The sequence below is a fragment of the Gymnogyps californianus genome, chromosome 17 (assembly GCF_018139145.2).
Source record: "Gymnogyps californianus isolate 813 chromosome 17, ASM1813914v2, whole genome shotgun sequence".
NCBI lineage: Eukaryota > Metazoa > Chordata > Aves > Accipitriformes > Cathartidae > Gymnogyps > Gymnogyps californianus.
In genome coordinates, this window is record NC_059487.1 from 5864749 (window position 1) to 5879053 (window position 14305).

Genomic DNA, 14305 nt, shown 5'->3' on the forward strand with positions numbered 1-14305 from the left:
GTGACGGCCCACGGGATGCAGTGCTGGGCGATGCAGTACCCCTGGGACCCCACATGTGCCGTGCCAGGGGGTGTGTTGCACACGCAGGACCCCACACAAACTCTGCTGTGGGGTGCCAGGGCCCCATGGTATCCTGTGCTGTGGGGTGTGTGGCACACTGGGGACCTATGTGTGCCATGCATGTGGGGTGCGGGGTACCCCCGGTACCGCAGGCATGCTGCGGGGTGCAGGGTACCCCCGGTACCGCAGGCGTGCTGCGGGTACGCAGCACTGGGATCCCACACGAGCCGTGGGATGCACGCCGCACCCAGCGCCCACGCCGCGGGGGTGCGCTGGCACCCCGAGACCCCACAGTCGGCAGAGCGCGAGGCGCGTGACCCTCCCGATCCCCCCCAAAAGCCGCGGGGGGGGAGGGGGCGGGGGTGCGCGTCCCCCGCGGACCCCACGCGGGCCCCAGGCGCTCGGCGGCGCCTCCCGTGCCCGTCCCACCGCGAGGGGCCGCGCTCCGCCCCGCGCCGCCGCCCCTTTCCCGTCCCTTCCCTTCCCTCCTCCTTCCTCGCTCCTCCTCCTCCTCCTCCTCCTTCCCCCCCCCTCCCCGCAGCCGGCGGCGGGCGGGCGGGCATGGGGCGCGGCGGGCGGCGCTGAGCGCGGCGGCGGCGGCGGCGGCGGCGCTCCGGGCGCTCCCGCTCCCCTTTGTTCGCGGCGCTGATGGCGGCCGGGCCGGGCAGCGGCCCCGGGGCGCCCAGCGAGGCGGAGGCAGCGCATCTCTGCCGCAGCCTGGAGGTGGGCACCGTCATGACCCTCTTCTACTCCAAAAAGTCGCAGCGACCCGAACGGAAAACTTTCCAGGTGAAGCTGGAGACGCGGCAGGTCACCTGGAGCCGCGGCTCCGAGAAGATCGAGGGAGCCGGTGAGTGCGGGGCGGGGGACGGCCGGGAAACCCGGGCAGGAAGGGGAGGAAAAGGGCTCCGGATCCCTCGGGGAGATGGGTGCGGGGCGGCCCCGGCCGGAGCCGTTCCGGGGAGCCACCGTTCGCCGGCTGGGAAAGCGGCGTGGGGCTCGGTGGGGAGGAGGAAGGGGCGGGGGGGGGGGGGGGGGAATAAACTCCAGCCTCTCTGTGCCCGGCATCTCCCCGGGCAGCAGCTCGGGGTGGCGGAGAAGGTGACCGGTTTCCCTGCCCGGGGCCGGCCCCGGCCGCACGGTAACGGGCTGCCGCGGGGGATGCGCGGGCCGGGTACCGCCATGGCCGCCCCCACCCCCAGCGCCGCCTCCCAACTTTCTGCATCCCTCTTCGGCATCAAACTTCCCCTGGGATAAACTAGGTGCCTTTTCCCGGGTGGTACCTTGGCTAACAGCACCTAAAAGCCGTAAGGAGCCTCAAAAGGAGGCAGGATTAGTTTGAGCCCTTTTGGGGTTGCACCTTGGAGCAACAGATGAGATGAAAGGGAAAGGGCAAAAAGCAGAAAAAACAACCCAAAATATTGTAATGTAGTTCCCTCCTCTTCCCTTCTCCCCTTTGCGCGTCTGCCCAAGGACGATGGCACAGGGTCAGGTGGAGCACGGTCAGCGCGGGGCCGGGTCCTGCGTGCCCTGTTTGCGGTGGTGGGTGCAGTTCCAGGCAGAGCAGCCTGCTGGCTTCGGTTTCCCGTGTGTGATGTGGACGTCTAGCACCAGGAGGGCAGGGGAAAAGATGCGTAAGAAATGTGAGTGTAAAACCACAAAGATGGGTGGGAAGGGGGAGAGGGTAGGGAGGCCCCGCACTGGGAAACTTTTAACCTCGGCGTTCGTTTCCCAGGTTACTGCCGTTTCTCTTAAATTACCTTTCCTGCCCCCACGCGCACCAGCACGAGGACAGTGTCTCTGTTCGATGCTGGAGGCGAGGAAGAAGGGATGCGCACGAAGGCCGATGTGATGTAAGTCCTGGCGCTGGCCTTGGCGCGGCGGCGCGTTAGCGTTGGCCTTCCCTGCGTTGAGGGATGCGACTGGGGTGCAGCGAGGCCGTGGAGGGGTTGTCGTCTCTCCTGGCAAGTGCTGCTGGCCCAGGGTGGAAAGGTTAGATGCTTTTAGTATCGCGAAAGGGCTCAGGTGAAGAAAGGAAGTGGAGATGATGGTCATGTCTCTGTGGCAGGACCACAAAATGCTGGTGCTTCCAGTTCAGGGCTTTGGTTTGCCTTAAGACCCTTGGAGTCCTGTAGCTTCTGCCCAGCAGCATCTCCAGGCAGATCTGGAAGGAGCCTTGGGCTCCGTTAGCATCACCAGGATGCGAAGCTCCCCCATACCTTTCCCAGAGGGGCCTCTAGGAGCTTTGAGGCGGTGGGAGCGGGAGGAGAGTGCGGCGCTCTGTTGGCCCTGGGTTTAAGTCGTTCTTAAACTAAGGCAAAGCGCCCGTTTGTTTTGCTGGCGAGGCACTGGTTTCTGGCAGTGTCTGCAGACCACGTGGGTCCATGGCCCATGGTGGGACAGAGGTCCCCACCAATGTCTACGCGGGCGATTATTCCTGTGGGCAGACCTGAGCACGTGCTGCAGTCCTTGTAAGGCTGGGACCTTAACTTCAGTGAAATTTAGAGAACTTTAACTCCTGTACCAAAACTGTGGTGGTAACAATGATGATAATGTCATGGCTGCGAGGACTTCTTGTGCTGTGCAGGCAGCCAGGAGCAGATCAGTAAAAGCAGAGAGCGTATCCCAGGGACTGAGATGATCAAATTAAAAAAATAATAAAATCCACAGGTTTCTAGTGAAAGAAAAGCAAGAGTTGGGGAACACGGGAGAGCCAGTTCCCTCGTGTTCCTTTAAACATCACAGTGGAAATTACTTGGGGCTCCTCTGCTGCGCCGCAGGCGAGTTGGGCGGCTGGTGGCCACGGGCGCTGGGTGCCACGGGCTCTGGGTTCCCCAGCATGTGCCTCCCAATGCACGTGATGTTCCCGCAGCGCATGCAACCCTCCCGAGAGGCAAGATGGGCTGTGCTGGAGAGAGAGGACATTAGCCTGAAGAGCTGCCATGTCTTCAGCCTCATCTCTCTGATGCCAGATGCTTTCCCCATGGCCTCCTCTTTGCACCCGAGCATCTCACCCTGTCCTCAGTCCCCTCCTCTGGTGTCACCCAGCACCCTGAGCAGCACCCATCCTCTCGCCCCTCTTCCTTTGCAGGGCTGAGAAGTAGAGCTGTGCTTTAACACTTCCTGGACAGGAGCGTGGGAGCTCCAGGTGGAAGTATCGGCTTGTGTACACAAATAGTGACTGTGTATCTAGGCAGGGGAGGCAAAGCCACGCGATCAATGGCCAGCAATACTAGGTTGTTGGCCAACTTCCCTATTTTTATCTGGATGTGCTTTCTGGGCGGAAAAAGGATGCCTGGGAAAACCCAGGTGCGTGACAGCTCCGCTTCACGTGGCAAATACACTGATGTATTCCCCTCCTGGCTCATCCACCTCTTGAAGACCAGCCTTTACTGGCACAGCGTTCACATGGCCGTGGTGGGAACCAGAGAGGGAAGTGATCTGGAGTCAAGCTAATCACTTTCAGTGCAGGGTAGTTTTAACCATGAGCAATGACTGACTCAGTTCTCCCCATGAAGACAAGCCATGCTGGCGTGGGGAGCAGGAGGTTGGGGCTGGCAGGAAGATTGGGGTTTGCTTTTCACGGCGGTACTGGTTTGGCCCTAACTTGCAATATGAGTGAGGCCACGAGCAGAAGAGAGCAGCCAGCTGTCAGGAGGTGAGATGTTCCTTCCAGTGGCACAGCATCTCCACCGGACGATGTCTGGGGGTCTACAGGTCAAAGACTGCTGTGTTCATGGGTCAGTGATGAATGTTCTTGTGTTTCTTGTGATATGGAGACCTGCAAGGAGCTTCAGAACCCCCTGGACACGTTAGTCAGGAATGATCCTGGGTTTTTATCCGTTTCAGAACAGGTGAGTATCCACGGTATATCACATATGGAGGTCTCGGACTCAGAGCATGTCGATGTAGATGGCCGTGTCTTGGGGAGGTATCTGTCTCCATGAACACCCTAGCATGGAGGATCTGTGCTCCTTTCTCTGCACCTGGTGGGTTTTGCAGAAACGAGATATCTATTTGTCCCAAGGAGGGGTGGGCAGTGCTGGGGGACCTGGCTCCATTACTGACCCTGTTGGGAAGAGCACAGCACCCGTGGCTGCAGCTCAGGAAGCCTCCTGCTGCATGGTAGGCAGTGCACAAGGGGACAGAGGGTCAGTTGGCTCGTCTCCTGGTGGCCTCAGGCACTTGGGCTAAAGCTGCGGTGTGCCGGGAGGAGAGGGCTTCTGGGCACAGTCACAGTCATCTTGGTGTGGTGCCGCTCGTTTCAGAGCTTCAGCATCACTGTGGGTGGTGTCCTGGAGCTGCTGCCTCCCCAGGATCTGTGGGTGCCTGTCTGTCAGTACTTCTGATTTCCTCTGAACTCTGGGTGGTTGCAATAGTCAACCAGTTTTTTGCCTTCACCTTCGTGAAAAGCTACATTTTAGCAGTGCTTGGCTTTCTGGTGCATCCTGACCTGGAGCTTACAGGGGAGCAGAGCCTGAGCAGGCTTCAGGTCACCCCACTGCTGGAGAGGAGCACGCCTGGAGGAAGGTCCAGGGAAACCCCCATCCTCCATGCCTTTGATGCCTCAGCAACGGTGTGCTGTCAGTCTGACAGCTTCTCCCTGACCGAATGGGTCTGTGGCTGCCAGCTCCGCTGGCCACGCTGTTGGTACTCGGAGGTGATGGGACATCTTTTATTTCAAATTACTTACTGAAGCGAGCAGGATCTGAGCTGGCCTCTGGAAGGAGCTTTTGGCACGTAAGGACAAAGCCCTTAGTGTTGAACAGCGTCTCTTAACAGTGGTGAGATTGGACTGGAGAGATGCTGACCAGGGAGTAGCTTGCGTTTGATGGGTGGGTGGCATCATCACGCATGCTATAGATGTACAGGCAACCAGCCAGCCTTGTTGGCCACCATCAAACTGCCCAGCCTTGCCTTCCTCCTGCCTGCGAGCCGGGAGGTGTTGGGGTCGTGGTACGTTGGTGCTGAGAGGAGGGGGAAGCCCTTGCTGGTGTGACAGCCCTCTTCTTCGTCCCCTTGCTTTGTGACCCTTGTGTAGCGCTTTGTCAGCGTTGCATAAAGAGTGACCTTGTGTTAATTGTCAGCGTGCGTGTCCCCCACTCCTCCCCTCCGTGAGCAGCTCTGACTCAGCAGCGGGCAGAGCAGGGGCTCCAGCCAGCTGGGGCTCCCAGATGAAGAACCTCTTCTGCTGGAAAGGACCCATCTCCTGCTCTTTGTTAAGCTCTTCAGCTCGCTCCAGAGCGCCGTGGCTCTGGATGAGCAGAATCAGCTGAGGAGCGGGGAGGAGGGGGCAGACTTGTCTGTGCGGGAAGCCTTTTGCTTTGAAAAGCGGTCACCTCCTTCTCCTGTACTTTTTCAAAACTGGAACTGTGCAAAATGCAATCCTGGTTTGTGCAAAAAAAAAAAAAAAAAAAAAAAGTCATTTTTTTCAATTAATATTTGTGTTTATCCAAAAGGGTTTCAGCCAGCTCTAATTACCAATGCATTGCTTTCTTGCTTATCAACTCCGCAGAGGGCCTGGCTGTTACGATGGGAAGAGCTCTAATAATTTTCTATTCTTTTTGTTAATCACCCAAAGCAAAGTAGAGCTAATCCCTCGAGTCAGTTGTCTTTTATGCCTTTTTTTTTTTTTAAACTTCCTGTGTTACGTAATTCTTTTTTTAATATAAAAGGGTCTTGCATTCATAACTTCACATGCTGGGGGGTTATAGGCCAGCTTCTAATTGATCTGTTTGCCTTGAAACACGTCAGAAAATTCAGAGAGTTTGCTCAGAGAGCGAGCTGAAAATTTGGAGCAGATGTTTGTTTTATGGGGGGGGGGGGGCGGCGGAAAAAACCACCTCGAAAAAACCCTGGTTGCATTCTTGCTTTCAGTGAAATGAGCTCAGTCCCGTGGAGGTGGAGAAAAGCAGTCGCCTCTGTAAAAGAAAAGGCAGGAACTGTAAAATATTAATACAAAATGACTCTGAAGGGTGGCTCGTACTCACCTCATCCTTTCCAACTACCTGCCTCTTTCGTTAGTCCACTGAGGCACAGCTTTTTTTTTTTTTTTTTTTTAAATTTTATTTTCTTGAGGCCATCTGAATGAGCTGAGAGGCTTGGAGCTCTGGAGGAGTGAGCAAGCCAGAAATGGCTTTCAAGGATGAACAAACTTCAGAGTCGGATCCTCTTGGGGTGCAGGACGGCTCCTGCAGCGGTGGGTCCCCCTCCTGCTCCACCACCCCACGGCTGCAGGATGCGGCCCCTCGCGGCGGGCAGGGGCTGGGAGGAGGGGAGCTCGCTCCCGAGGTGCCTTGAGCAGGGGGTTGCAGAAATTGCTGGTGTGGGAAGGTGAGAGCATGGCTTGTGACCGTCGTAATGGTTAAAGCTTCCTCTGCTGAAGCTCTGCTGTGGGAGTTTCTTGAGTGAAGGGTTTTTTAGTGTCGTTACCAGTCCTCTTCCTGCTTACTAGGATATTGTGTTTAACTGGGGAAAGCGAACGAGCTCTACTCTGCCTTCACCTCCAAACTGAAACAGCCTCTTTCCCTCGCTTTGCATCCCTTTGTCATCTCCTTTCTCTTCTCCGTAGCGTCTTCCAGGAGGAACAGGTTAGAAGACCCCTACTCATGCAGTAGTAAGACAAGTCACAAATTGCCTCCTCCCTTGCCATCTCAAAAGCTTCTCTGCAACCTAGAGAGCAGCTAGAGGTTAGCCGGCTGGGAGACCTGTGCTCCACTGTGGTACCTGCACCCACATTGTCCATCCGTCTGGTTCCTTCATTTGCCAGTCAGCCACGTGGAAGGTATCGGCTTATGGGTTTTAAGCCCACTAATTAAAACATGCTAGAGAGGTTTTGCGTAGTGTCGGACTGATTACATTTCACCTATGCCGAGGGCCTGAGTGCTCCAGGTTTTTCAGGGCAGAAGCGATGCGGCTTGGCTTTCTCCCTGCCTGCAGGCAGCCGTGTTGGCTGGACACCATGTGTGGTGAGGGGAACATCTGAATAAGCTGGATCTGAACATCTGGCTTTGCAAAGGAGCACCTCGCCTGCTCGGTGCTGTCACCTCCCGTCTCCGGGGGCAGTTTTGTCTTGGGTTTTTGTACAGGACTTTTAATGTGCCCCATCTCCGAGCTGAGCCAGCCGTTGCCCAACCCAATCTGTGATCTTTTTACTGCTCTTTGTTTTAGCTCCCTTGCCTGCACAGCGGGGGTAGTCATTCTTATCGGTGAAGCGTTTGCTCAGCTCCGTTATCTAATCACAGTGGTGTGCACTGCGAACATCCCGAAGACATGCTGGCTGTTAGCGATGCCCATCGCCTGTCCCTGTGCGAGCAGGCGTGTGACCTTCTGCATATCTTGCAGATTGCAGATGGAGGCTTGCCTGCAGTCTCAGCAGGAGTATGGGGGGGGAATCGATGCTGAAGTCCCCATCCCTGAGCAATGCTAATGTCCCTGTCCCCACGTGTTGCGTGTGGTAGAGCAGGCTTCACCACCGAGTTACCCCAGGGGTGCAGCCTTTGTTTAATTTTTGTGATCCTGGGAACTTGGGCACTGCTCTTTGGCTGGGACCTTCCCCTCCAGAGAGCGCTGGGACTGTTGTGTCCCTTGGGAAGTGACCCAGGTGACACCGCTGCATCGTGTTTGGCAGTCTGGCCGGGATGTAAAACTTGCCAACATTTGGGATGGAGCAGGAGCTCTGTGAGTACAAGCGCTCAGCTGAGACTGCCTTACAGTTTTGGCTGTATCACACAAGCTTCTGCTTGTGTCCTGGTCTGACCAGCTGCAGCAGCTCAGCCTGTGGATGGTAACTTCTGAGGCTGCTGGAAGTGGAGCATGTTTGACTGTGTGTCCATCTCCTCTGTCTCTGCCGAAGTGGGATCCTGCTGGGGTCGGCGTTGCAAACGGTTTGTGCTGAGCATCTTATCCAGGCCATGAAACTGGCTGGCAGGAGCTGTGAGACTTCTTCCAGATCAGCCCACCGTCAACCATGGTGATTGTCAGTCCTGCATGGCTGCAGAAGTACAGCAGGACCACGCTGTTGCTGGGCCATAGTTCGTTAGATGAAGGGGCCAACAGCGATAGTCTCTGCTTAATGGCGGGTCAGCCAAAGGCTAGGCTGGTGGTTTGGGTTCGGAGGTGTGTGACAGTGCTTGTCAGAGCCGGGTGGCCTGGCTGGGGCTGCAGTGAGCCCCTTGTGCTGTCTCCCCATTCCTGAACTGTTGCAGGTTCGGTAGGACCTGCTGTAAAGCACACGATGAAGGAGGGGTGCCAGGAGTCCAGGAAGAGCTTGCAGCATGTGGTGAGGAGGTGTGGGGCTTCGATCACAAGAACCCCATGCAGCTGTGAGTTTAAACCATTGGCTGAACCTTTGTATACAATAAAAGGAAATGTCTGAAGTCAGTGGAGAAGACTTTTTTTTCTTTTCTAGTGTGCTCTGAGGTTTAAGGGCAGTAGAATTCAGTGGGGCTTCAATTTTGAAGTCCTTACAATGCTTTTGAAAAGTTACCCCCCACATCCTCCCTTCTTCGCCTTGCCCAAACAAGCTTGGAGAGCGGATGGTGGAAGATGATGCTGAAATAGAGCAACTGGAAGGATACCTGTCTAGAGAAGGATAAAAGAAGAAAGGTTTGTGTGTTCAATAGATACCTGCAGCTGTAGGGAGAAAATGATTTGGTATCTGGCAGCCAGGGATGCTCACAGAAACCTGCGACTGTCCCAGCAAACATGTACCTGTGAGGCTTGTCAGCTCACTTGGTCGCGGTGTTTGCTACTGCTGGCTCTCTCCTGCCAGTATCACGTGTGAGATTGGTTTAATATCTAGCACATCCTCTGCACAGTGACTGTGTCCTGCCGTGCACGGGGGTGGGTGATCTCATGGCTTTTCCTCCGCTCCGACGTCCCTGCTCATCTGTTCCGCCGAGCATGGTTTCTCTACCGGAGCTGTTGCATCAGGCAGCGGCGGGAGGGTGTCCCCCAGACCAGGGAGAGCCCTCAGGAGGGGGACACGGTGACAACAGCTGTTCCTGAAGGGACTCTGCAGAGCTGGAGAAAGCTTTCCTTCAAAATGGTTTTAATCTTTAAGGTTTGAGGTTTTTCATGTTGCACAAAGAGCTGTTTCACATGGAAAAAGCTTTTTGACATTGATTCAAATGAGAAATTTCCTCATGTCTGAGAATTTTCTGCCTTTCTGAAGATCCCCCAGCACTTGGAGCTGCAGGCAGAGCTGTCTGCTTCTGCCATCCCTCCTGTCCCAGCTCTCCTTATCTCTGGGCACCTTGCTGCCTCTTGATATATCCCCGTCATATATCAAACACCTTGATATATCAGACAGCAGGAGGACACATGATTGTGGAGAACCCTGAGCATTGAAAAGGCCAAGGGCTGGTGTCTCTAGCCAAAGCTGGCAACTCTAAATCTGTAGAAGTCAGCAGAGCTTTATGACACTGGCAGCCCATACTCTTGAAAGTCTCTGTGATTTTCCAACTGCTTTTCAGCTCCATCTCTGCTGCCTGTGTGGTCTGGTGGCTCTTCAGCTTGATTTGGAGCTGGGGGTCCTGAATTGGGCTGGCTGGAGAGCTGTGGGAAGCCTTCCAGAGTCTGGAACAGACCTCTCCCTTGCTTTCCTCTGCAGTGCCTACCTTCTGTTTGCAAACACTTGTGGTTCTGAGGTTTTGGTCAATCGTGTCTTCTCGTGCTGTTAATATGGTGCCCCAATGCATGCCTGGCCGCCTCCAGGCAGGCAAACCCACATCGTCGTTCTAAAATTGTCCCGGCGAAGGTCGTGGTCCAGCACGTGAGCTTCCGTGAATGGGATGCTTTGCTAAGCTGACTTTGTCCACTGGCCTTGAGGATGAAATGGCTAACAGCCACAGCAGAAGGGGCAGGATGGTGCCTTATGGGTTGTTTTTTCTCCCCAACCCATTACAAATGCATTTATTTTCTTTTTCTTGGAATGTGACTTTTTTTTTTTTTTCTGCCTTGACACACAAAATCATCACGCCCAGAGCTGTGCTGCCTTGTGTTTGCAGCTCAGCCTCTCTGCTCACCCCCAGCCTTTACCCGTACGGGGCTGTGTGCAGGACTGCTGCCTTCCCGCAGATCACTGCTGCCTTCCCACCCGTGGCCCTTGGGGAGCAACCTGCGGGGTGAATTGTCCTCAGGGACGGAGGTTGCCTTTTCCCTTTAACTTCAAAACCCATCACCCAGGAGCTGGATGTGCGGTCACTGTGCCGTGGTCCATCCTGCTGCGCTGCCGGGACCGTGGCGTCCGGAGGGATGGGTGCGGGAGGGCCACTGCACTCTCGGCGGCATACAGTGAGGCTGTGGCTGCTCTGCTGATACCGTGAGCTGCTCCAACGCAGCGGTGTCCTGCTCTCCATCTCTGCTGGAGCTCCCCCTGTTCACTGCGGTGTGCCTTGCTCCTCTCCTCCCGGGCTTGTGCTGTGCAGGGCCCCATCCTGCTCCGTGTGAGCATCTATCCGCACTAGGACCAGACCAGCCAGGGTTGGAAATCGTTGTCACCGAGAGGGGACGTCAAGGAAGGCTGTCGTGGCAGGCTGTGCCCCGCAGGGACGCCAGGCAGAGCAGCTGCTTGAGAGTCTTTTTCCTGTTTACTTGCTCCCAGAAGTGCTGGGTGATGTGGTGATTAAAGGACATCCCTCCTGCGTGTGCCGGTGCGTCCTTCATCCCTCCTCCTCACGCTTTCCAGGGGTGTCTCCGCACGTGCGGTCCCCAGCTCGTAAGCCAGGTCAGATAACGGGGGAGGCTGTGGGCAGGGGCTCGGCAGTGTCAGGAGCACGGGATGTCGAAGAGGACTTTAAGCCCCTTGGCACCCTGCCCTGTAGATCTGCACCCCATAAATCTGCTTTCCAGCTGGCAGAGAGGTGGGGTGGGGGGTGGCTCGGTTTGTTTGCCAAGCGTTCGGGTGCTGTCTGATGTGGTCCTTCTCGGTGCGAGCAAAGGGCAAGGCCATTGTGCTCCTGGGCTGCATCAGAGCAGAAGCAGAGAGCCTGCTGCCTCGTCTCTCCGAGCTGCTGTGCTTTCGTACCCCTGCTCTCACATTATGGTACCTCTGCCAGCGCCTGTCCCGCAGGCATCACTCATCCACCTCTGGTTCCTCTGGCCAGGATCCCCGGGGTACTTCGGATACCTCCCTCTCCTTTGAGCCTGCGGTCCTTGTCCTGCTAATCCTTGCCAGCTCACAGCCCTCCTCAACTTCAGAGGACCAAAAAGCTGTGCCGGGTCCCAGAGCAGACCCTGAGTGGTGCCGGGCTCCCCAGGCTTGCTGGGCAGCAGGGAGTTTGCTCTGCTGGGACACAACTTGGCTCTATGTCCCAGCAAAGCAGCAGAAATTGTTTTTTTGGTTTCCCCCCCCGCTTTGGTGTCTCATGTCATTTAATGCCTTGTGTCAGCCTGTTCTCAAGGTCTTGCTGCTGGTTGGAGTATGTTCCCTGTAATCCCCAGCAGCTCAAGCTCTGGGGCATGTTATGAAAAGGCCTAGAGATGAGGGCATGAAATTTTGGAGCATTGGCACATCAGGTTTGGTATGAACCATGGAGCAAGTCAGTGTACAAGCAGGAGGAGGTCTCCAGTTCTGGGGATCAAATAAATCCCAGGTGAGGTCATTAAGAAAAAAACCAAACTCAAGTGGTAGAGGAGCCTGGTGTGAAGACCATCACCAAGAGCTCCTGCTTCTCCCACGTAAACCAAAGATAATGTCTCCTGTTAGGGCGGTGTGTGGCTTAGGTAGTATCTGCTCAGTGTCTGGAGATCTTCAGTTGGATGGTGCTGTAAGAAGATGCCATTGTCTGGTTATCAACCATACTGTTGCCCTGGCGATGGAAGGCAAAGCCAGCACCATCAGTGGTCCCATCATGGTTAGTGCAGATAGAGCAAAACTGGTGACGAGGAAAGAGGAGATTCATTGTTTCCATTTTTAACCACTTCGGGACAGAGCAGGTTTGCTTTCACCAGCAGCCGCTCTGGTAACTCTGCCTCTTTCTCTGGTTCACGGTGCGGTGGGTGGAAGGGACTCGCATGAAGAGTCCGAGGAGGAGGAGGTGACACGAGGAGGTGCCTCAGCTACTCCCTGCATTATCAGTGGAGACTGTACAGCCCTCTGGGGCCTCTCCTGCAGATAATGGCACAGAGGGAGATCTGGGGGAGGGCACACATCTGGAAATCACATCTGTGCTTTAGTGAATACTCAGTCCTTGCTGTCTCAAAACAGCTTTGGAGTTGAGCATGGTGGGGGAAGAGGTCAGGCTGTTGTGGTGACCTCAAATGGCTCAGCAGCAGATGGGATCTTTATCCTATTCTTCTCTTCCCAGCTTTACCCTGACACTGAAGAGCTCAAGCCCTGGCAGGGACAGGAATAAGCCATCTCCCTGCTGCCCATTGAATGTCCTGGCCACCAGTCATCTTTGCTGTTAAATCGCTGTCACGGAAACTTGATTGCATCGTCTGGTGGGATGGGTGAAAACTGAGTCATGGGATCTGAACATCACTGGCGTTTGCTGCCAGTGTGACAAATCTTTTCTGTCCTTCAGTTTTCACTCCTCGCCTTTGTGCCCTGTCCTGGGGACAGTGTGTGGTCACTCTTGTCTCCATTTGCTTTGTGGTGGGACATGACTCCCCGGGCATGAAAGAGTCAAGAAGGCCCCTATGTTGGGTGCAAAAATCCCCAAAGAGCTCCAAGGAGAGCTTGCTGCTGTTGGACACCCAGGTGCCCAGATCCACCTCTGCCAGGGCTTCCTTGTTGGCCCTGTCAAGCTCCCGGCTGTCGTGCTGTGAGCTGTGCCTTTGACTGCCTTGTGCACTCGGGAGCTGCTGGATTGCCATGTCTGCCCTTCTTTCCTGCTTGTTTTTTGCCAGTCTGCTTGGTCCCATCCCCTTCCCCTCCCAGGCAGCGCTGGCAGGGGGTAGGAGTCCCCCAGCTGGCTGAGAGTCTGGGGACATCAGCGACCCTGTAAGCTCAGGGAGATGGATGCGGGGATGTTGCACAGAAGTGCTCCCTGTTGGGCCCTTTGATGGGAGACACCTTCACAGGGAGCAGCTTCCTTGAGCGTCTCACCCCCTTGCGTGCTGAGATGCAGCGCTGTGTCGGGTGCCCCTATCGATCCATCCCTGCCCTCTGCGGTACCTCTCAGATCTCCTTACCGCTGTGCGTCCGCCCGGGAGGGAGGGAGAGCGGGAGAGGCAGGCTGGAGGAGCAGACCTTCAGCTTCCCCCATCCTCCCTCTGTTTTACTGTGCTCCTGTAAGGTCATTACATTTCTCGCCGAGGCAGGGCTGAGGGGGATGGAGCCCTCGATGCCACGCAGGAAGAAGGTCACCTTGGGGGTGGCTTGTGGAGACATCCCTAGACAGACGGTCTGTCCAGAAGCACTGATACGGAGCTTCCCCTTTCCATTTGAGTCAGTGGAAGCTTGTGCCTCTCAAACAGACCAGGCTGATGACTGAAGGGTAGCTCTGCTGGCTGCCGCCAGCCTTATTTCATGCGGGAAAGGGACACCGACTTCTTCAGAGCAGCATCTGTGCAAGCAAAAACTGGGGCTTTACCCTAGCTGGAGTAGCTCTGCTTGTATTTGGGGTGGAAACGTGCTCCCATGTTCTGTGTGGTGAAGGTGCAACAAGTCCAGGGCTCTCATGGGTGCCAGCCTTGCACGTGGGAGTGGATACAACCAGCAGCCCTGGATGCCCAGCTTGGGATTTGGTAGAATCCAGAAATCTTGGTACGAACCCCCACAACTTCACGCAGACAAAATTTCCATGGAGGACAAGAGAGAGCGCCGAAGCCTCCCAGGAGGGGGATTGCTGGGGCTGTCACCTGGTGTTTGCCATCTAGCTGCCCACCTCCATGAGCTCCCCACCGCTGCCCTCGCAGGGCTGTGCTGTAGGGACAGGGTGATGTGTCGTTCCCTCCCCCGGGATCGCTGGTGTCCAGGAAGGGGGATGTTCATGCTTCCCAGACCCACTGCTGTGCTGGGTGAATTCTGCACCATGAACTGTGACTCTGCTTTCATACTTTGCAGACTATTCATGCTGCTCGGGGTTCACCCCTCCTCATAGCGGCTGTGCTAAAGCTGGGTGCCTGCACCCTGCTGTAGATAGATAAGATAACCTCTAAGAGAGACCCCAAACTGCAAAGTGTTGGATGGTGGGAGGATATCTTGGGGGGAGATACTAAATGGGGTCGCCCCGTTCTTCGCTCTTCCCACACTGTTCCCTGCTGGCCACCACAGAGAGGAGGTATGGGCCAGATG

The 14305-nt window shown here is 55.8% G+C and overlaps 1 protein-coding gene across 1 annotated transcript in view; it reads left to right on the forward strand.

Annotated features, from left to right (window-relative positions):
• Positions 1 to 708: 708 nt before the first annotated feature.
• Positions 709 to 14305, forward strand: part of PLCG1 (phospholipase C gamma 1) — a 49693-nt gene continuing 36096 nt past the window's right edge. The window contains exon 1 of the mRNA XM_050907368.1: positions 709 to 910. Within this exon, the coding sequence (XP_050763325.1) occupies positions 709 to 910 (202 nt within the window). The remainder of the gene's footprint in view (positions 911 to 14305) is intronic.